Genomic DNA, 23,325 nt, shown 5'->3' on the forward strand with positions numbered 1-23,325 from the left:
TTAGGGGCGGACCAATTTATCGGCCAATCGATTTATCGGCCAATCGGTTTATCGGTCAGACGATTTATTGTGCTGATTTCCTTAATTTTGGGAGATTGGTCACAGTCCAATTTTTACATGTGAAGCCGATCTTATCCACTGATACTATCAACCTTTGGAAAAGGTCTAAAAATCAACCACTGTGCTTTTCTTTTCTCCCATGAGAGAAGTTTGACTGACAAACCGACCCACCAGGTCATGTCTGCACGTTCACAGTTAACAGTAATCAAACCATTGTTACCAATTCAGCAACTTTCTTGATATATTGAGCAACATTTCAGACAAAAAAAAGTTATATTGGCCAAAATTGGAATCAGTAACTTAGGCTTTTTAAAAGATTGGCCAGAAAACCGCAATCGGTGCACCCCTATCAAAAATCAATGCTATCGCAAAGCTGAGCTACCATTTAGGAAGTTCCTCTGAGTCTCCAGAATTTGGACCACATCATTGTACCAAGCTTGCAGTATTTCTGGAGATGAAACATGCATGATGAAGCGGGTTACACTGCCGTCCGTCCCCCGGGAAGTCAAGACCAGACAGCATGGATCCTCTTGAGGAGGCCCCTCTACACCCAAGCAGCTGACCTGCAAAAAACAACGACGCTAAATTAACTGGGAAGCAGATAAATCATCCATGGATTCATTCAAATTCAGCACTTTCTTCACCTTTATGCTGTTTTTGAAGGTGTAGCCTGGCAAAGGGAAACCTTTTTTCTTCTCAATCGGCTCACTGAAGATGACCAGCTGCTCAAACAGGAAGACGCGTCTCTCCCGCGCTCTGGACACCAGGTTGCCTTCCTGCTCGCTGACGGAGAAAGTGTCCTGCTGGAGCAGCTTCCCCTGAGCTGTAATCTTACCCTAAAGCAGCAGCACATCCCACACGGTTCGTCATATCTTACTTTTCCAAATCCATCAAATGTTATTTCAAAATGTAAAAAAAAAAAAAAAACCTCAAAACCCTGTAGCCTTCCCACATTCATCATATCGTTACAGCGTTTTGGCACAAAACACGTCACCTCCACCGCTTTCTGATGGACGACAAGGAATAAAAATATTGACCAAAACATTAAATGAAGAAAAGGTATTTCTACTGAAAATGAGTCCAAACCTGAAGCTTCTCAACATTCCTTCCTGCTTTGCTGTAATATTTCAAAAAGTCCTGAAAGAGACAGAGGACAGAGTTCATGTTTGGGTTTTAAAATCGGATTTTTAAGTTTTGTCATTGTATTTGAGGTCCAGGAAATATTTAACAGCATGAAGCAAAAACAAATACAATTGTTATTAATTGGAAAAACAAATAATTGGTTTTAAAACAAATTTTTCTGGCACATACTGAGCTTCTCAACAACAAAGAAACACTAAGAATAATGACTTATCTTCATGTCATTAGTGAATTTCTCCATTAACTGTCCTTACAAACACAGTTTGCCACATGTTGAAACAGCCCCACACCAAAATGTTCTCACCAGTAAAAGTCATTATTAGTATGTTTCTGTTTTCTGTTTTGAGGTGCGAAATGCAACTTCATCAAACTCAGTGTGTGCAATGACAGTGATTTCAGGTCTAGTTTGGTCTGTCCTCCAATTACGTAAATAGATAAATGTATAATTTGGGAGAATTTGTCTTGGACAATGTGTGCTAAACAAAGTTGACACCATAATCATTTAAGCGACTTTCCTTAGATGTTCTGCAGCAACATGAGCTTCAACCTACATTTCCTTCAGAAGAGGAGTCTTGTGCAGTAAGCAAACAGAAATGATTGAGGTTAAGTGCACAACTCCATGTTTTCATTAAAAGAAAATGACATCATCAGTCTGGAAATGCACTATTTTGTGATGTCTTGCTAATGAGAAACATTTTTATAGAAGATCTAAATACTGACTTCTTTTCAGCATGTATATTGGCTTTCCGTGCCTTTTTACTTCCTTACCCTTGGTATGGTCAAAACTTATTATCTGTGGTTTTCTGTTGTATTACATAAAACCTGATTTATGAACTAATCTATAAAAAAATATATATATTTTTGGATACTCCTTAAAAATGTGTTTTCAATACTTAAGTTCCCTCCTGCATGCACTTCAAATTAAAACAAAAGAGACACGACCACACCATGTGAAAACTCATCACCTTCAGCAGCAGCTGATACTTCATGATCCTCTGGACGGGTTTGATCAGGAGATCGTTGAGCTGCAGCCTGTGACCCAGCTGCTGCCGGAGATCCTGTCGACACGTAAATCAGAGCAAAATGTTTGAGTGTGCAGCTAAATACACACTTTGTTGTTTCAATCATATGAACGTCCGTCTGGTGATACGTTGAACAGTTCTCTCATGCTATGCTCTCACCTCAAAGTAGGTTTCGATGTACTCTGAGACGATATGTTCCGACTTGGGTTTGTTTTGGCAGTAAACCACGTACATGTGAAGTCGCCGCTCCTGCAGATTTAACACAGTCAGAGCCTCAAAAGTTTCCAAATATTGAGTTTATGTGAGCAATCGAAGGGGAGGATGAAGAGAGAGGAAGCTAAATTACTGAGCCGCTCTGGGTCTCGGTTTCCTTTACGTTTAACTGTGTTCCTCACCAATGATTTTTAATATCAGTCCAGGAAATGAGCTTCATTAAAAAGCTTCACTGGCTGACAAGTAAATGTTTTATTAGCTGCAGCTTGCAGGTTGAGCTTCACGTGCAAACGTATCTTGTTCTTTCCTCATTAGTTATCTTTAACATTTTTGCTTCTGCGATGTAAAAATAAAATAAAATAGTGATTAATTCAAGTTCACAGTGAAAACAAATGACCTGGAAATCTCTCAGAGCAGATAAATTTGTTCCTTTTCACCCAGTTTGATTTCTGTGATCTGTAATGCTGATTGCAGGCTTTGAGGGCTCTGTAGCCAAACTACAGTGATTATAAGATCCCTTTATTCTGCAGCTGCAGCTGAATAAACCTGAAAAAAAAAAGAAAAAAACATCTGCGAGGCAGCTGTCTGAGATGACTGAACAAGCCTCCAACCTAATGGAAAATATGCAGCAAAAACTTCTCATTCACACTTTTGTGTGTTTTTTTTAGACTTACATGTTTGATAAAAAGCTGGGCCAGGCTGTCTGGATCACTGACACATTTTTCCAACTCTCCCAGGAAATAGCTGCAAAACACAGTTATGTTTTCAGGCAGGACACGCGGCGTCGAAGACGACGTGACACATTCTGAGGGATTGTTTAGATTCAAAGCGAGCAGGAGGGCCTCACTCCTTGTGCCAGTCGTAGATCTGGTGGATGTTTCCGAAGACAATCCTGTCCTTTCCTCTCATGTCCTCTGGGACGCCCTGGTTGGCCATCATGGTCATGTAGCCCTGGACAAACAAGCATTTCAGTTCACTGTCACGGATTTAAAAAGTGTTCAACAGATCAGCAGAGGATACTTTACAAGGGGACAAACCTGAACTATGAGCCCAAGATCTTCAACGTATAACCTCTCCGTCTCTATCAGCTCTGTCAGGACGTATCTGGGACAGAATTAGGAGACACACAGAAATGCGACCGCTTAGTTTGCAAGACAAACTAAAACAAACAAGAATTTACACTTGATGAATTGTTGAATTTAAATTATGAACTTATTTCACTTCACTAGTTAAAAGTGTTGTGCAATGTTTTTTGTGATAGTTATTGTTGTTGTTATGGTCACAGCGTGTTTATAAAACAGGATCTTGCAGACGGTTCACATCTGAACAAAGTGGAAATATCTGCCTGCAACACTTAAACTGAGTTTTTAAACAAATAAACTGGCAAACATGATCACGAGAAACTAATTAACCCGGTGCTTTGACACAAATGTAATAATTAAAATAACAAATGTGTAAAATATGCATGGTGAACACATTTGAACTATAAATAGGTTTGGCGGTGTAATTGGCCTAAATGTAAAGTGAACATAAAAAAAATAATAAATAAACCTTTTGTGTGATATTTGAGTAGAACAGTTTAATTTAGGTTTTTGTTTTCAAGATAAAAAAAATAAAAGGCCGTTTACTTTTCTTCAAATAAGTCTGTGAAATCTCCCTTTAACTCATTGCTGAACGAGGAGCTGCAAATCAAAAACCAGATTCTGCTACATTCACTGCTCCGAAAAATATGTTTCTGCTTTTTTCTGTGAGAATCATCGTGCAACATGGAGATGTTTACCACTGAACATCATCAATGCTGAAAAAACTGATGCCTGACTTGTCCCGCCCCCTAATGGGATGCTGCCCTGGGTGATTAGCCTTTTTTCAATCGTAATCTGATGGATTAAAATGATACAGTTTCCAAGATCAACTTTGTTTGAATTAGCTTTATTTGTGTAACTTATTGGTTCTGAATGTTACTGATTTGCAGCGATTTAAAAAAAATGTTCTGGCAATAGAAATATTTTGGTTCCTATTTTTCTCCCAGCTATGCTACATGAATTATGAGACAAACAAAGATCCTGAAGAGACATTTTGACCCTGCAGTGAGTTTGAACTTTTTCATTTTAGTTTTAGGAACTGATACACAAATAAACCTCTTCACTTTCTAGTGTGTTTTTTGAAGTTTACTCTCCATTTTGAGAATTAAGTAACCCAAAATCTTTCATTTAAAGGTCTAAATTACTCACTTCTTCACCCACTACATAACCTAATTTCCTCTTTGCCTTCAAATATAAACTGAAGGGAGAATCAAAACAGATATTTTTCTCCAAACCGTAACATCAGTTTGGAAACAGAAAGAGTTCAGGACTCACAGGCTTTTCTCCAAGGCGAGTTTTTTCTCCTCCTCGCTGTCGACTGCAGCACATGAAGGACATGGCGAGTCTTCAGCCACACAGCTCTCCTCCGCTTGCAGAGTGTTGACCTCGGATATTTGACTCTGAAACGCAACAGCAAGATGAAACTGATTTTAAGAAACGTTCAACAAACAATGCATGAGTTTTTTCAGTATTGTTGAATTCAAAGCTTAAAGCAAATGTAATAATTTGTTGGTACAAATTATTAATTAAACCTCTGACAGTTTTGAGCCAGAAAACTGTTTGCAGCTTGGAGAAACTTTCGTAAGAGGAACATAATATGCATTAAAAGTCAGTATAATACACAATTAATAGCACATTAAAAGAGATAATTAATTCAGCTGGAATGATACATCAATGTTTTATCACATTTTTATGCTAAAGTGGTGATATTATGCAGTTTCAAGACTCATCCTGCCTTTTATAGTACAATCAAGTTGCTATGTTATCTTCAGTTACTATCAAAATGCTTTATATATCAAACATGACTTAAACAAAATTTGTACTTTTCAATTTAACACCTTGAAATTGGGCCTCTGTCTTTTTAAGGACCTCTTACTCGTTCCAAAGCTCTGCCTCCAGCACATCATCACAACACTGCCATTCTCAAAACTGTGAATCTGAGATCATCACCTGCTTCATACGAAGTAGTTTGTATGATGAGCTCAGCAGATGCACAGTTCCACCAGGTGTCTGCTAACTGTTGCTGCCACTAGTCTGAAGGAGCTGAGTGGGGAAGGAGTGCTGTGTGAGATCGGCTGGAGACTCCAGCTCCAAGGGGAGCTTCATGGAAATATATGGCGCTTTTTCAGACCAAACGTTTAGGCGCCCCTGATTGGTTGCCACAGGAGATTCAACAATTTCTCAATCATGCATGTGAGAATCAGGGCAAACACTCCAGGTATGTTTTTTTTTTTCTGAGGGAATAACTTTATAGCATAAAAAAAGCCAAAAAAGTTGATTTTACATAAAATTATGTGAAATTCTCTTGAAATTTGTATTTGTATTTGAAGAAAACAATATAAAATGTGGAATGTACATATTTCTAGACAACCTTACAGATCAAATTGAAAAAAATAAAACAGGCTACAGAGTCCCTTAATAGAATAGAATAGAATAGAATAGAATAGAATAGAATAGAATAGAATAGAATAGAATAGAATAGAAATAACCTTCACTAGCCCACAAAGAGGAAATTCAAGATATTGGTATAAAATGAACTGAAATAAGTGAGAATTATTTTTTTTTAAGTTAAAATATTTTATCCTTGGACATGGATGAAAAATATTCCTTCCTGTGTGAATTTTTCACAGCTCAAGCATTTAGAAAGTAATTTTTCATCGTTGCGCCAATGCAGAAATCAGTGAGTCTGAGTGTCGTCGGCAGATGTGCCGACTCCTGCTCAATCAACTTCTGTCTCCAGCATCTCCAGCTGGGAATTACTTCTGCAATGCAACTCAGAGTAACCTCAGAGTTAATGAGCAGCTTTTATTAATGCGGCAGTGAAGACAGATGAGCTCGCAGGATGGGTGATGGTGTGCTGCTTGTCAAGTCATATAACAGATACCCGGGTCACTGACCCAGGCGCAGACTCTGGTTATATAACAGATACCCCTCCTCACCTAAAAGCACCAGGCTCTAATGTGAAAATGACTGTAATCCTCTTGACGTGATTTAGTCTCAACACATTTTGTCCTCTGCCTCAGTGCAGCAGATCTCTAATCTCTCTGCAGAACTGATGCATATTTGTAGGTCAACAAAGCACTTCATGTTTATCCAGAGACACTTTTTTTTTCTTTCTGAGTTTACGATTCACTGCTGAAGGGTATTTTTAAGGCTAAATGTTTTTGTTATTCTTTTCATTGCTGAATTAGATGAAAGAGCTAAAACCACTTATATCTCCCTGACCTCCTGTGAGCCGTTTGACCTTAGTTTTAGCTCGGTGTAAGAGAAAGATCTAAGCTCTCCGCAGATGTTGAAAACGTTCAGCTGGAAGAACAAACTTCTTTCTGTAAGTGGATGGAAAGAAAGATGAATAGGGATTTAATTAGCAAGCCACAGATGTGCCACTGGACGGGTTTATCCGCAGCGGCTGCTTGTCCTGTTCCCCATTCATGTCACAAGGAATACCATGAATGATTCTGTCTAACACTCAGAGAGACGGGAAGCAGAACATTTTCTGTACATGTAAAGGGGACCTATTATTCTTCCCCGAATAGGTTATCGCGGGTCAATGGGCAATACAAAACATGCTAATTATTTATTTTTTCAACAAAATAATTCTCAGGTAATAAGATTTTAGTCTGCTTAGTTCTGCCTATTTCAGAGCTGTTTTTGAGTCTCTTTGCACTTTAAATCCAAATAAGTTTCATGTTATGCAAATAAGTTCCTGCTGTCAGCAACTTATTTGTTGCACAACTCAACGTTTACACACACTCATAACCGTACGTCTCTGACCCAAAAGACTTTGCATGACTTTGTGTTTTTGTGTTTGTCGTGATGTAAAGCACTTTGAAATGCCTTGCTGCTGAAATGTACTATACAAATAAAATTTCATTGATTGATTGATTTATTGATATAAACAAATAATCAGTAATTGCTGCACAAACAACATAGAAAAGAGAGAAAGCGTCACTTGTACTTTCTTCAAACAAGAGAAGAACTTTATCATTTAGATTTTTGCTTCCTCTTTGCTTAAGGGTAGATTTAGAAAACTGACATTGTTACTAATAAATATTAATTGGGTTGTGCAACCATAACTAAGGCGTCATACAACATATCCTTAACTGAATAAATACAATGGACATGCAGCAAGCAGCACAAAACATTCAGCTCTATTTAATACTTTTTTATCTTCTGCAGATAGAAATGTCTTCTGCTTAAAATGGCCAAAATTATTACTTAGTTGGCAGGTATTATAATAATTGTTATTATATTACTGGTTGCTAAAAGGTCTTAATGCTAATTAAAGGAAGCGTAAGGCAGGTCAGCACTAACTGGGCTCTGTGAGTCATCCAGAAGGTCACATAAGTAGCTCTGACGGGACATCAGGGACGGAGACGTCGCTAAGGGACTTTTCCAGCCCTGCAAACAAAACGAGCAGCGTTAGAGACAAAAAACAATCTGTAAGGTAGGTTTTCATGTTCAGCCATCAGAGTCGCACCGTGTTTTCGGAGGACAGTATGGTGTAGTTATTGTGCACTTCCAGTGAACTTTGCCGAGTCTCACTGTGCAAAAAAGGCTTTTGCTTTCCCTCTGCCTTGAAACTCTGCTTCTCGGCTTTCCCCGTTCCACCTCTGGGGTCAGAGCTCAGCTTCCGCACCGGGTTGGTGAGCCACTTCTTCAGGGCGCTGACCGGGTGCCGGGATGCTCCAGACGAGGAGTGAGAGCAGGGGCTGGTGCTGCCCGAGGCCTGGTGGGGCAGAGACCCCACAGACGGAGCGACGCTGCCTTCACTGCACGCCACAGAGTACGACTCCGCTGCAGGGGGAGACAACAGCAGATGTTACAGACAGATTACTGTGGCACAAAAATGTTGATCAAATCTCTACGCTAAGTCCAGAAATGTAACTTCAGTCAGTGGAGCTGCTGGAGCCAAAGCGCTGTCTGAAATAAAAAATATTACAAGAATAAAACCTCCTCTGACAAGCAAGCAGCAAAGAAACAACAATTATTTTTGTTTGTTTTGGCAACAGATTTATTTTTCAAAAACATATGACTTCAAATTTTAACACCCTAAAAACATGGAAAGAAACAATGATCGAAGAAGGAAAGAAATGTCGGAAGGCAGAAAGAAAACAAGCAAAGAAACAAAGAAGCAATCAAGATTTTTGGTAATTTTACAACAGCTTTATTTTTCAAAGAATGACATCAGTTTATATCCTAAGAAACAGAGAGACAGAATGAGAGTCAGGACTCTTGTGTCGAACGCGACCTTCTGCTTTGAGGTCATACCCAGAAGTCCACATGTACACTATTTAGTTCCAGGTAAATGTAATTGTTTTACAAGTCAATACCTGTGTAAGTACAGTGGAGGTTTTATAGCAGAGTAAAATATTACACAAGATGTTATTTTAACAATAGAAGAATAAGAAGGTAACTTTGACCTTACAATAGAGAGTGACGGATGTGTTGAGACCTATGCTACTTCACCTGACATTATTTAAAGCAGAAAGGAAAATTCAACCTTTAGGCTTTCACACAGAAAGTTTCAAGAACTGTTAAAAAGATAAACAGCTACTAAACACACGACGCGCGGATGAAAACAAACATGTCATTTGATGGCAAATAACCGGAGAACAATAAAACTTGGACACGGACTGAACCTGAGGAACCCTGGGAACAAAATCCAATGAGAAAACAACAGCACTCAGGAATCTCTGGAGAATATTAATATTTAAAGCATTTCAGGTGTGCTGAATATAAATAAAACCCTAAAAAAAAGAGGAAGTAAAACAGGAAAAACTCCAAGAGCATAGACCAGGAAGTAATATTCACAGAGAAAAAAACAAACATAACATGAGGCAGATGCAATAAAATATAACAGGATACATTTTCACTCACTTTTGAAATGGATGTCTACTGCTTTGGACACAACTGTACATTTATTAGGTCATGAAACAGATTTTGGTTTCGAAACTTTTCAAAGGAAATCGCAGCAAACAACGATTCCTCCAGTTTTAGTTTTCCCAACTGAGTAACAAATACTTATGATCCTTACAGCTGCTCCAATTTAAAATCTCAACTCTTTATTTAATTTTACATGAACTATACTATTACTATCAAGTAAATATACCATAATAAGTCATCGTTAAATATATTTTTTTAATGATTATTTCAGGACCCAATCCATGTTTTTATTTTTATTATAATCCACATTAGAGGCTCAAAAGCCCAACTTTGGGTAAACCTGCCTCTCAAGACAAAACAGGACAAATAACTTCTTTTTGTTCAAGCAAAAACAAACAAACTTCATTCTGAACCACAGCTAAAAGTACTAGAAGCACAAACTCATGCTGTTACCTGAAACCTGCTGCACTTACATTTTATGATACTTTGCAATGGAGCAATGATGGAAAGGAAAATATCACAATTAATGTGAGAAAAGCTGAGTGTCTCATCTCTGCAAGTAAATAAGCAGACATGCAGAGCGCTTTAATCCTGGACAGAAACAACCACACATTCTCTTTGTGTTCACCTTAATCTGTCAGTTTCTGATTAAAATCACATCTACGCAAACTTTAACTCTGGCAAAACAAGTCAGAGTCACACAGGGCAAATAGTTATTCAAACATACAATCAGATCTAAGGTCAACTTAAAGATTAGTGAACCCAGCATGAATATTTTGGACTGGAGCTGGAGTACCCAGAGAGAGCCCAGGCATGCACAGGGAGAACAGGCGGGATTTGAACCCACCTTCTTCTCGCTGCAAGGCAGCAACGTTGTTTTATTGTGCATTTTTTCTGTGATTCAATTATTGTCATCACAACATGAAAAATGAGACAAATTTATGGTAAGTTAAAATGTTTCTTGAAAGCTCTGTCCTTAATTTCCAACTGCAGTCTTAAGACAATACACAAGCTTTGTTATCATTTTATAATCAGTAACAATTTGTTGTATTTTGTTTCATCTTTTTGGGTAATGAAATATTGCAATGATTGAGGTCGAGCGATGCTGCCCTGGCGCAAGAAGAATCCAGGTTCAAATTTTGGCCTTCATGAAGTTTGCATGTCTTTTCTGTGAGTTCTTTCTGACGTCGGGTTCTTTGACTTCTCTAAATTCTCTTTAGGAGCGAGAATCTGGTCTTCCTGTCCAGGTTGTTTCTGGCCTCCCTGTGACAGCTGGTACCAGCGACCCAGCTGAGAGGAGCCGGATCACACCATGGACGGATGCATTAGCTGAAGTAAATGTACAGTTCTCTCCAGATACTCAAATAATGTTTCCAAAAACTCATAGAAGTTAATAAGACACAATTTTAAAAGGCTAAAAAGAAACATCTCAGTAAAAAACACATCTCTGTGCTGTCGTTCAAAACTTTTTTAAAAGCAGGGAACAAATATAGTCAGTTTTCTGTTTCTAAAATAAAGAGGATTTTCTTTATTTTGCTAAGGACTCTATATTTAATCAAAGATCAAATGTAATTTCCAGCCTCTTCCTGTCGGCGAGTCAAAGGTAAATTGAAGTCGTCGGCCTCTGTTTCGCGTTTTCCACTTTAACAAATTCCTTCCTGGCATTGTTTGACCCATGTTCTCCTTTAGTTCCCTTGTTTTTGTCATGCATGTGCACAGAAACACTTGCCTTGAAATTATTGTACGCGATACTTGTGTTGACAGCAAAAAATATTTTAAAAAATGCTTTATGAGAGTCATAAAATCTTTAAAAAATGAAATAATTTGCCTAAGAAAAACATTGTTTTTTATATGTTAACACTTTTTTGTTTTTGTGTCAGAAGCAGAAAGCATCTTTGTAACCATTACAGAAGTATTACTTCCCATCTCCTGATCTGGTCATTGTGACGGTCGGCAGCATTGTTTGAACACAGCTGGAGATGCACTTCAATCAGCATCATGATGTTTGAGCTCTAAAAATGATGAAAGCTCTGCACATTTCACATGCTTTAGTGTTACATAAGCAGCTGGAGGGTTGATTATGATTAGGGCTCAATAACATGAAAATACTGATGGATGCAATTGTTATTATTACCAAGTCATAGAAAATACTGATACTGTCGTCACAAAAGCCACAAATCAGGAACTCTCTCTCCAGACGCGTTTCTGTTCTTAATCCTGAGAGGGTTTAAGAAAACGTAAATCTGGGAACGATGCTGCAAACCTTCTGGATCGACGTCAGCCAGACAAGGTTTACTAGTAAACCACAGAAGGAAATTATCAAGAGGTCGTGCAATCAGATCAACAATGTTATGATGGGATATAAAAACACAGGGTTTTTCCTTAAAAGTCCTTGTTAGATTTTTATAACGCTACACTTTATTTTGCACAACAAATATCTACAACCTGACTATCTGTGTCCCTGATTCAGCGAATTACAGCTGCTGTAGTTTCTGATCCAGACTGTTTGTCCTTTTTCCTGCGGTGCCTTGCAACACACACCTTGAACTTTTCCACATTCTGTCGTGTTGAAACCTCAAAGTTCAGTTACACAAAGTAGTGCATAACCAAGAAAAATCAATCATGTGTTTTTAGACAACATTTAAGAACAAACTTCATCATGAAGGAGAAGCAAGACAGCAGAGTCGGTTTAGAAAATAAGATTTCAAGATCCACAGCTCAGGCAGGAGAACGCATTGGTCATGCTCTCCTCTAGAGAGCAGTAAGAAGAGCGTGTTTGTAAAATAAAGTCATAATAATTCTTGTTTACTAGTTAGTTTAAAGTCAGCGACAAAAAACATGTGGAAGAAGGCCGAAAGAAAATGAAGCTTCCCACCATCCTGAACACGCTGTCCCAGCAGTGAAACATGGTGGTGGCAGCGTCATACTGCGGGCAAGCTACAGCGCAGCAGATTAGAGTTGATAGAGCTAAAGCATGAAAAGGTCGTTCTGCAGTAATCGACTCGGGTCGAGAAAATTACAAACAAAGTGTTATTTTCCTTCCGCTTTACAATGTATCAGCCTGTCACATAAAATCTGATCAAAACATATTAATATTTTGGTTATAATTCATATGAAAACATTCAAGTGGTGTGAAATCTTTTCCAGGTGAAAGGAGTCTGTTTCTATATATTCTGTCTGGTTTGGTTACAGTTAAGTATCAGCGACTAATAAAGAGCTCAGAGACGAACGATGAAGCAACGTTACATCAGTCGCTGTCGTTTCACCTCCTCTCAGTAAGCTGAGCCAGCTCTAGGTATTCAAGTTTGGATGCTGCTTGTTTTTGCATATTTTATTTCTGTTAAATCATATCTGTTCTTTAATTTTTTTATGAATCCTTTGATGTGCAAGTTATGCACAACAGATAACTTTTTAATGCCTTTCATGCAACATGCATGAAGTCCAAACTTCTCTTGTTTCTGAATGAATTTCACCTCAGAGGACCTCAGTTCTAAATTCAGAGTCGTATTCATGTTTAAATAGGGATCTGATTTAGCAGAGGAACCATCGCAAAAGTGTGAGACATTTAACTTGATGCTATTTAATTAGAGTGAATCTGTGTGTCTGTATTTACTCCATCACACACTGGAAATAATGACTTGGCTCTTACTGGTGAACTCGATGAATCAGAGCTGGGACTCAGGGAAACTATTTCAATGAAAGTCCAACAGTTCAGCATCTGGAGGCGTTTCTCTTATAAATAGCGACAGTATGAGTTACCAGTGAAAAACCAAAACAGACTCAGATTGCTGGAAGGGAAGGGGATATTTAGAAAGTTACAACACAGCAGATGTTTTACGGAGATAAACTCATTCGCTTGAGGACAATAAGCACAAGTTCTTGATTCGAGGATTTCTTTCTTCAAAAACGCAGCAAGCTCATCAAACACACCTGCAAACATGTTAATCCCAGAGATGTCCGTTCAACCCAGAGGTGAAAAAGCGGGGCGTGTCAGCAGGGGGCCATTTTCATTTTCACATCTCACATGTTGCGCTCGCTGGGTCGGCACAGAGCTCTGTAATCTCCCCCCCATGAACAACTGGAACAACAGAGGATTTGACGCTCAGAGCCGGAGAAAGACGATTGTCTACGTGTGTGCATGTTTTCAGCTGTCTGCACTCTGGCGGAATGTGAAAGCATTTGGTAAATGACTTTCTGTGCAGAACGGCGCTCAAATAGGCCATGATATGAGATAAAAGTCAGCGTGCAATGTATAAAATGTCCTTGTGTTTGCAAACGTTTTCACTGAATCTTGTGGTTGTTATTTTGTTTAAATCCACTGTTTTCAGGCGGGGTGTTTCTGCCGACAGTGACTCACCGCATCCTAGATTTACTGAAGATATTAATCAAAAAAAGCTGCAGCTCAGACGTGGAAGTGCAGACTTTTCTGCTGTGGCTCGAAAAACTGAATTGATCCACAACTTTAGTCTGACTGTCATTATTTTTTGCATTTTTCCCAGAGTTGTGTAAACGTCACACTAAATGTCTTCTTTCTGTCGTTTCATGTTTGCAGAAACGACGTGTTTGGAGTCCATCGTTGTGTTTCATGGCAGCGGATTTAGTGATTCGACAGCGCTCTGGCTTCATCACCACATGCTTTCTACTCAGCTTGAGTCACAGTGCAATAAAATAAGAAAAGTTTTCCCAATCGGATTCAGACGTTGACATAAAGACACAAATAATGAAACAAAATTCAAGGATGCATTCACCGGCTTCACAAAGCTGCTAATGTCCTTTAAGCTTTTTGAGATCTTCTCATCTGGCAAACTTCAATGTTTTTATGTAGCGCAACGTAAATGTGAAGTGGAAGAAAAAAAATTCCCCTCAAGTTTCAAAACACTCACAGGAAAACACCCAAATCTGACAAGTTCTACATTTATTTTATGGAAGAGTCTGCTTTACTCTGAAACCCCAAAATAAAATCAATTTTGACAAATTGTTTACAATCATCTGAAAAAGGAGAAAGCATGGCATTCGTCCAAACCTGCAGATGTTTGGACCTGACTCAGTGGCTCTTTAGCTCAGAAAGTGAGCTATATATAGATATATAAAAAAAGCATCTTTTTCACATGGGATAAATCCTGCATTCAATTTCCACAAGAAAATGACACCAGTATCAGTAATATTTTTGTTTTCTCATCATTATGTCACAAACTAAGTGCTTTTTTTATGTTTCCAAACATCAGCATTAAATTAAAGAACTGAACTTTTAGTAAATGCTTTATATATTTTTTTTCTTTGTTTTGGGGTTTGTTTGTTTTGTTTTTTTTTTTTGCTTTAAACCCTAAAAACAGACATAAAATGGTATTTATTCAAAAATTACCACAAATTTCCAGTAGATGATATTCACTAAAAATGCTTAAGTTGTCTTTTCACAAAAGGTTATGTAATGTTTAGAGTTCTAGACAAGTTTTATGTTGCCTAATTGAGAGTTAGAGAAGAACCAAGTGGAGGAGCTGCAGAAATCCACGACTCAGGTAGGAAAATCTGTTGACAGAGCGACTAACAGTCATGCACAGATCGCTCCAGTGGATCTGTGTTTACTCCACAACAGATTGAAGCATCTGGTTCACCGACACCAAAATGAACATGAGACATTATCCCCTTGGTGGAACACGGTGGTGTCAGCATCATGCTGTGGGGATTCCTTTCTGTCAGGAAAGTTGTTTGAAGAATCACTCTATTGGAAACATCTAGTTGTGGCTTGGCAAAATGTGTAAAAATGAATAAAAACAAAATGTTTTACATTTTGATCTATTAGTTTGACATCAAACTGCTTAAAAAGTTATGGATTTTTAAAAAAAACGCATATAAAGAAAGTATCACAGTTGTTCCTGAATGTAAGCTTGTTTTCAAGATGCCTGGTTTTCCTCAAGAAAATAAAAGTCAAACTCATTAGATTGTTTTTCCCAGTTGGATTCTCTTCGAGTTACCAGCTGAGATCTGATTTCGAAGGAAAATTACTTCACAACGTCGTGACAACAGGAAGGCTGCTCTCCAGGAGGAGGACATGTTGTGATGCAATCGGCCAGACGTGGGATTTCAAAACAGCAGCAGCAGGGAGAGCAAAGCGAGCGCGAACATCCAGAGCAGAAAAGACCAAAAAAGAAAGAGAAGTTCAGGTCAATTTGAAGTAGACTAAACTGAATCGAGTGTGCCAGAGAAAAGCAGAACATCTGAACAACATGTGGAGAAACTGTGGCTGAAGGAAGTCAGAGAAGAACAGAAAGACAGAAGAAGAGACAAACAGTTTGTATCAAACGCAGGAAAAATGCCTCAATGGACCAAATCATTGAGATCTGAGCCACGATTGGCCGGATTCTCCTCATCAAAACAAATCTAAAAATAGAAATGACCCAAAGGTTTAAAGGCTCAATGGTTAATCACAAATAAGAAAAGCATCTTGTGATGATTTCCAGTCTTTTCATGACTATTTTTTTTCTTTGGTTTTCTTTGTTTTCTCACATTCCAGCAGGATTTTATACATTTGAAGAACTACAATTTTAAAAAAACTCCCATCATTTCTGATTTTTAGAGCAATTTATCCACAAGGACACAAGATAAGTTATTAAATTTAAACATGTTCTGATAAAAGATAACGCAACACAATCTATTTTTGTTGTAACTTATGGACTTATACAATTAGGCTTGTAAAACTTAACCCTAAACATTTTATCACGCGCTTCAAAAACACATTTTATTTGCTATTTTGATTAGACAAATTAATTACAAATTTTGTATTTTTGAACAAGATTAAACTTAATGAACAGATTCAATTTTGAGAGACAAAATTTAATTGCCAGCCTTTTTTTAGTATGTTTTCCAAGCACCACTTCCCCTCCACTTTTGACCTAATTGTTATAAAATCCGAATTTGTTTTCTGATGTAGCTGAAAATAATTTTACTTTAAATACACCCGGTCAGATTAAACAGTTCCTCTTGGTCGCTTTACGTCTTGCGATTTTCAGCTCACAGACATCCGGAGGTTTACAGTCAAACTAAGCAGTGAAATATTTTGTTTCTCCTCCCACTTGGTGTCAAACTGGAGCATGAAGGCGCTCAGGCTGATGGAGTGGAGAAGCATGAACAGCTTCAGTCTCTCTCTTTTTTTTTTTCTGTGAACCCAGAAAGTAACTGTATCTGCACAAAATGAGACTTTTTTTGTGGATATTCAAATGAGCAAGAGAATGGATTGAATATTCAACAAACTGTGACAGGTGAATGGACTGGACTTGTGTTTGCTCTGAGCAATGTCTTGAGTCCATCGATGTGTTTACGCACCTCTACTTCTGACAAAGCAGCAGCCGCACTGACCGAGAAGTTTCCTGAACAGATGCTGACACCCGCAGCCTCGCTGGTGGTGACCTCCTCTCATGGTGATCCGCTCCACTCGACACCATCAGAAGCAGACACAAACACGAGCCCCGCGGACACCAACACGAGCCCCGCGGACACACACGCTCTATTCCCACGTTGATCTCGTGGGGACACCAGAGGAAACGTGTGCAGAGAGCTTTCCACTCATATTCCAAACGCTGAGAAATGACGGCAGTCTCATCCCATAGTACGACGGAGTCAGAGAGATGCTCCTGACTTTGGATCAGAACCGTCTCCGTGTGGTGAGACAGATCATGAGTGGGGAAGAGAGAGAGAGAGAGAGAGAGGGAAGGAGGGAGGGAGCGACGGAGAGGCAGGAAAGAGGAGGAGGAGCTGCGATGGGAGACAAGCTGGACTGCTGTGCCAGCATCTGGTTCCAAACTCCACCTCTCTGCCTTTATTAACTCCATTTTTAGATTCAGAAAAGGAATAAGCAATGAGTTACTCATAAACAAATAATTTCAGATTTTCAAATGAAAATCCAAAAACTGTGAAATGCACATGCATTCGACTGCATTTAGAAACACTTTGCTCATCTAAGTGAAATATTCTCTTTAAAATCAGTCAGATTGGATGAATTACAGCTCTGGGAAAATATGAGAGGCTGCTTAGAATGATCAGTTTTTCTGATTTTACTTTTTATAGGTAAATGTAGGTAGTTATTTTTTTTATTCTACGAACTACTGACAACAGGTTTCTGAAATTACAAGCAAAAAAAAATTTTTTTTTATTTACAGAAAATGAGAAATGGTCAAAATAACCTAAAAGATGCAGTTTAACTTCATCCATTTTCCCACTAACTCTTTTTATAGTCTTTGACCTTATAAGGCTGATTTAATGAGCTGGTTTTAACAGCATTAAAAATCAGTGTCTGTAATGCTGTTCTGTGTCTTGATCTTATTATTTAACAGAGAAAACACAGAAATGATTGTTTTTGTACGTAAAAAAATAAATATTTGAAAATATTGATCTCCTTTGATTTCCATTAGATTTTTCAATACAGAACATTGAATTATCTTGCATATGACTGATGAAACAAACAAACTTATTCTGCAAAAACCCAACCTCAGTTTTAAAGAAAATCACCTGAAGTGTGAAACTAAATCAACCTACTGGCACTTTGGAAAGGCCAGAAGAGAGATCTTCCAGTCAAACATGGACACAGAAATACTCATGCATGATTTAATTATTAATCGTTAGAGATTACTGCACTGCTGTCTGCTGAATACTGACCCAAAATGTTTCCACTTCCTGTCTAAACCACCAGCTGATGGGGAAAGTGAACCACTGTGTCACTGTCCTCATTGTGACAATGCTGTGAATTTCCACTGAGGTTGTTTGTGTGAACTGTCCTTTAATATACTGAACTGTGGTGCTGGGCTTGTTGTCAGGATCTCAGTGAGGGAGAATGTTGCTCTTCCTTCAGGGGAGAGATGGAGGAGATAGAGCAGCAGCACAAATACCAGGAAGTTCACTGGGACAGGAAACTGGGCTGAGCCACAGAACTGGGCTGGTTCTGTTCTCTGCAGAAACGACGCATGACGAACCTTCAGCCTGTGGAAGATTCTCTTCTTCAGGGTGTAAAGTTTATATTTCAAATAAAAACTGGAGACATTTTAGTCCTTAATAGTGGAATGAAAAGTGGTTAGTTCAGGGTTTGCATCATCCAATGCATTATTATTATTGAATTAAATAAACATTTTAGATCAAGAGAGATGCAACATGTCTTTAAAGTAAAAAAATATATACTTTTGTGCCTGTACATGTATAATAGACATGTACAGTAGTGCCTCATCGGGAAGTGGAAGCATTGAATTGCCACACATAAAAATCTGGAGCAGTGGAGCATTTATGTTCAATTCCTTTTCCTTTCACACTCTCACATAAAATCCGGCTCCACTAGACACCTGTTTCCTTTTCCTCCTCGACTATTGTAAGGTCATAGTCTGAATGTTGCAGATGTGCACCGACACTGTGACTGAGCATAAATCCAACTCTCAAGATCTCGATCAAACCAGCGGAACATTTTGTTTGCTCTGCAGAGCCGTTTCCCCGAACAAGACAGGCCCTTTCTTCACCCCACACTCTCTTAAAATCGCACACACTCTCCTCTGAACAAACACCGTTCCGCAAAACGTTTTCAAACAGTGGAGTCAGTGTTGAAATCCAAATGTTGGAGTTTTTTTGTGTTGGAGTTTATTATGTGCATGTGTACCTCAACAATGAAATAGCTCTTAAAAGGGTTCATAAATATCAAATCACATCCTAAAACATATCTGGCCATTTAATCGTCAGGTTCAGCTTCGATCACTGAATGCATGTAAAACATTGAACTGGAGCTGAATAAATGGAGTGGAAATCCATTTAAAGACAGAAGAACAAATGATGACAACTTCACCGTCATCACACAGCGAATGCATAGAAAACGACTTAAAATGCTGACAAGCAGCATAAATCTATCTCCCTGATGGCTGCCCACTCCCATGACTGTGCCGCCCTGGTCTGAGAGTCATAACTCTTCTATCAAGATCACCACTGCTGCTGAAGAAAACCAAATGTTGCAAAGACTCGTACTGCTGACTCTGAAGCAGAAACGTTTCATCTAGAAGCCAAGCATTCACCATCTGAGCACCGCTGCTTAAACTCGCCACAAGCAGGATTAGATTCAAACATATTTATGCACAAACTCAAACAAAGCTAAACATGGAAAAAGTCTGCAAAGAACAAAGTAAATGCTGTCGCTTCTGTCTGTACATGTAAACACACAGCTCTGCTCTCTGACAGGCTGAGAGCGACTGATCACAGCCACATGCAAACAACCCGGCTATCTTTCAGCAAACTCTGCCGACATCACGGTCCGTTCCTGCTGAAGCGCAATGATCCCTCCACAATGCAGGACTGCTGCGTGTGCATGCCTTCTGCTGTGAGCAAACACAACCTTTGTAAGTCTGTGATTAATCATCAAGGCGGTGTAACATGAGAACCTTGCTTCTGGTCACTCGGTGTGTTTTGGTGCAGATCAGAGACCTTTCCAGTGAATGTCAGCGCTGTGAGCACAGATCCCCTTCAAGGGGAGCCAAAGAGCTGCAGGCAACAGAAAGCAAACTGCTCTAAACCCTTTAGCACAATGTCAAACTCATTAAGAGCCAAATCAGAAATCTGAACGTTCTCGAAGGGCCAGTTGTGCCAGAATATGTTTAGAAAACCCATTAAACTGTTAAAATATTAACAAACAGCTGTTTGTTTCAGCATTCAACACGTTTTGTAAAATTAAATAATCGCTGATCAGTCCCTCCAGGATTTTGTGATTGTTTTTGCATTTTTTGCAATCAAAACTGCAGATTTCGTGGTAGTCATTAAGGACTATTTTTAAGGAATTTTGTGCTGATGAACGACGTCAAATGTGACTTTTTGCTACTCGTTGCGTCGGTCACATACTGCAACTTGACATCAAGGAAGGCTGAGGCAGCAGTCACTTAAACTCAATGTTTTTGACCAATTTTAAGAAAAATGTGCCGCAAAATCAAAAGGAAAATGTGGGGATTTGTTGATTTTGTGAGAATTTTGCGTATTTGTGAAAAACTGGAGACTTATTGATCTAATTTGGAGTCTAGGCCACATAAAAACACATAAAAAGCTACTCTGGGCCAGATTAGTTTCTGGAGGAAATATCTCAGTGTACTTTAAATAAGACAAAACTCACTTCCAAGTGACTTTTCAGCAAAATCCAACAGTTTGTTTTAAGTCAATGAATCCTTAATATTGATGAAAAACTATTTGTTAAAATATCAGGTTATTTCACATATAACAGGGGAAAAATATCCTTGCATCAATATTAAGCAAAAGGTGATTCTCATTGAAAATTATTATTTGTAAGCACAGATTGTTTTCTTACTTTGCGTTGATCTATCACGCAAAATCCCAATAAAGGAAATCAATGTTTGTGGTTGTAATTTTACAAAATGCAGAAACATTCAAGGAGTTTGGATATGTTACTGTACCTTTAAATCCTGCAGCCATGCTGGACATCCTGGCACAGACGAGCTGCGTCCTGAAGTCCTGATGAGCTTCTTCTGATGGAAAACTCTCCCTGCTGGTTTCTGAGACCTGATGCAAAAAACAGAAAACAAAGTGAGCGCACCGGGAAGACAGGAGAAAGACAATGTAATTTATAGAAAATGTGGTATGGGATGAAATGTCAACTATTCAGCAGAAAAGATGTTTGTCGCAGCTTCACCTCTTTTTGCTTGTCTGTCAAATAAAGTTGTCTCTTATCTTATCTGAGGAATTTCTCCAAGGGGCAAACAAGATAAATGAACTCTGCACAACATGAACTCAGACAAAGAAGAAGTAAACCTATTTTATGTTTGAGGCTTAATTGATCAGAAAAGGTTGGGGGAAAGGGACTTTTATTTTTCATTGTCTTTATAGTGACGAATTCAAACAGATGAAAGACTTCTCTATTTATAAAATCTAATTCAAATCAAAAATATTTACAAATAAATGTACTAATAGCTACAAGGAACAACTTTAAACTTTAAACTCTTATTAAATATTTTCCTCTATTGCATCTAAAAGACATTCTGCTTTAATATGAGCTTATTGGTTATTAAGAGCAGCTCCACTGTCACTTCAACAACCTTTATACTTTAGAAAAGTTGGTGCCACAGACCAAACACTCACTTTTCCAGGAGCATCAATCTCCCCCTGCACTTTTGCCAAAGTCTTCATTTTGCTTTTTCCTCTTGAATCTTCCTCTCATGTGTTTGAATCTCCTCAAATGCGGATTTTATTTTGAAAAGGATTCCAGAAAAAACGTCTGCATCATCCCGTCTGAAATCCGGCAAACAGAAGACAATTCCCTTCCTCCGTCAGTCCTTTATTTCTCCTCTGTTCGCTGAGAGGTGATCAGTCAACCCGGGCAGGTCCGGTCCCGTCCCTCAGGTCTTTGTTCAGTCTGTGAAAAACAGCCTTGGGAATAAACATGTAGAGCCTTGTAAAAGTATTCACAAACCAGGATTTTTCAGTTTTCATTTGTCGTCATGTTGAAACAACAAACTTTGACATATTTTATTGAGACTTTTTTTTGCCGTTGACCAACACAAAGTGATGCGTAGCTGTGAAGTGGAAGGATAGGAGGCTTGGCTTTGGTTTTTATTTTTAGAAAGGAAATCTACATCAATGCTCAGCAGAAACATATGACTCGACCACCTCTGCACTCCCAGAGACGACAATGTTTTTGCCAAACAGCTCAAATTCGGTCAGATTGGATGGAAAACATCTGCAAAACATAAAATTTTCAAGTCTTACCACAGATTCTTCTTTGGATTTAAGTTTGGACTTTGAGCCGTTTTACCACATAAATATACTTTGATCTAAACTTACAATCCAAAGAGTTTTTCTTTTTCTCCGCCCTCTATTGAAGACAGTCTGTGCACAGCAGCAAAACTAGCTAATTAAAAAGAAAATGCTTTTCAAGTTTCCTCGCCACTTATTGACAAAATCACGTTAGAAATTATGATTTTCTTCTCTTTTTTAGGAACAATAACAAACATCAAATGATTATTTTAAAAAAGAAAAACATCACTAAAGCCATTAAATAAAATTACTGGACAAAAATGTAACATATTAGTGCTTATCCCTATATTAAGGAGGAGAAAACAAATACAAATATGCTAAAACTACCAGATTTTATGTAATTTTTGCATTTATAAAAACTTAATCGTTACATTTTTAAACACAGTTTAGTTTGATGTCACCTCAGCTCTACCAGATTATTTTTCTGGTAGAGCTGAAAATAATCAGTTCTACCAGAAAGCTGCACACAAGACGTGCACATAATCTGAGGATATGCACACATTGCATTTAGCATTTAAACAGTTTCATTTTAGTTTCTCTTATATGTATCTTATTAGAACACTTTTTCACCAAGTGTCCATGTGTTTGCCAAGACTTTCTGTCTCTTTCATTCTTTCTGCCAGAAAGGCTCAATTTGCAGATTTCAAGACTAGAAAATGTTCTTTTAGGTGATTCTCCCTAGATTTCTATGACTTACAAAAGAATTGTGCACCAATAAACAATCTTAGTGCTTAAATTCAGTCAGACGTAGAAGTAATGTAACGTTGACCACATAAACAATAAGGCAAACTTGGCTGGAATCCTTTTTAATGGGTAATGTCTTCAAGCAAAATAAATATAGAGAATGGTTATTGGAACAGACAATGTTTTTTTATTCAGTGACAAAAAGAGGCTAATTCACACCATTGGGATCTTCTTATCATCACTAAAGTCTTATAAGAGAGTAATTTAGCTCTGAAATGCTTGATCTCAGTGCTGATTTTCTGCTGCACGTTGGTCACACCTGATTGGATTTCACCGTCTTATCAATTAATTACATTCCGCTTCATAAGCAGCTTACACTTCTTTTATTGCAGTACATTTCAATTAATTACCTGATTTTTGGGAGATTGCATAATTCTTCCAACTTTGGACAAATAAAGGATAAC

The 23,325-nt window shown here is 38.3% G+C and overlaps 1 protein-coding gene across 2 annotated transcripts in view; it reads right to left on the reverse strand.

The window, feature by feature from the left end:
• arhgef25b (Rho guanine nucleotide exchange factor (GEF) 25b) overlaps nt 1-21,676 on the reverse strand; it is a 26,341-nt gene extending 4,665 nt beyond the window's left edge. Inside the window, exons 1-14 of one of the 2 annotated variants that reach the window (XM_055026788.1) lie at nt 21,503-21,676; nt 20,821-20,926; nt 7,998-8,314; nt 7,832-7,918; nt 4,793-4,917; nt 3,473-3,539; nt 3,283-3,386; nt 3,110-3,179; nt 2,382-2,471; nt 2,166-2,258; nt 1,147-1,197; nt 989-1,066; nt 705-896; nt 443-623 (exon numbers count right to left, since the gene is read on the reverse strand). In XM_055026788.1, the coding sequence (XP_054882763.1) occupies nt 443-623; nt 705-896; nt 989-1,066; nt 1,147-1,197; nt 2,166-2,258; nt 2,382-2,471; nt 3,110-3,179; nt 3,283-3,386; nt 3,473-3,539; nt 4,793-4,917; nt 7,832-7,918; nt 7,998-8,314; nt 20,821-20,926; nt 21,503-21,550 (1,609 nt within the window). In that variant the 5' untranslated portion in view covers nt 21,551-21,676. Of the gene's footprint in view, nt 1-442; nt 624-704; nt 897-988; nt 1,067-1,146; nt 1,198-2,165; nt 2,259-2,381; nt 2,472-3,109; nt 3,180-3,282; nt 3,387-3,472; nt 3,540-4,792; nt 4,918-7,831; nt 7,919-7,997; nt 8,315-16,723; nt 17,065-20,820; nt 20,927-21,502 lie in introns of those variants that run through there. The other variant, XM_055026793.1, reaches the window with a different exon arrangement.
• Nucleotides 21,677-23,325: the final 1,649 nt, after the last annotated feature.

The sequence above is a fragment of the Poeciliopsis prolifica genome, unplaced genomic scaffold (assembly GCF_027474105.1).
Source record: "Poeciliopsis prolifica strain line A6 unplaced genomic scaffold, Auburn_PproV2 SCAFFOLD003, whole genome shotgun sequence".
NCBI lineage: Eukaryota > Metazoa > Chordata > Actinopteri > Cyprinodontiformes > Poeciliidae > Poeciliopsis > Poeciliopsis prolifica.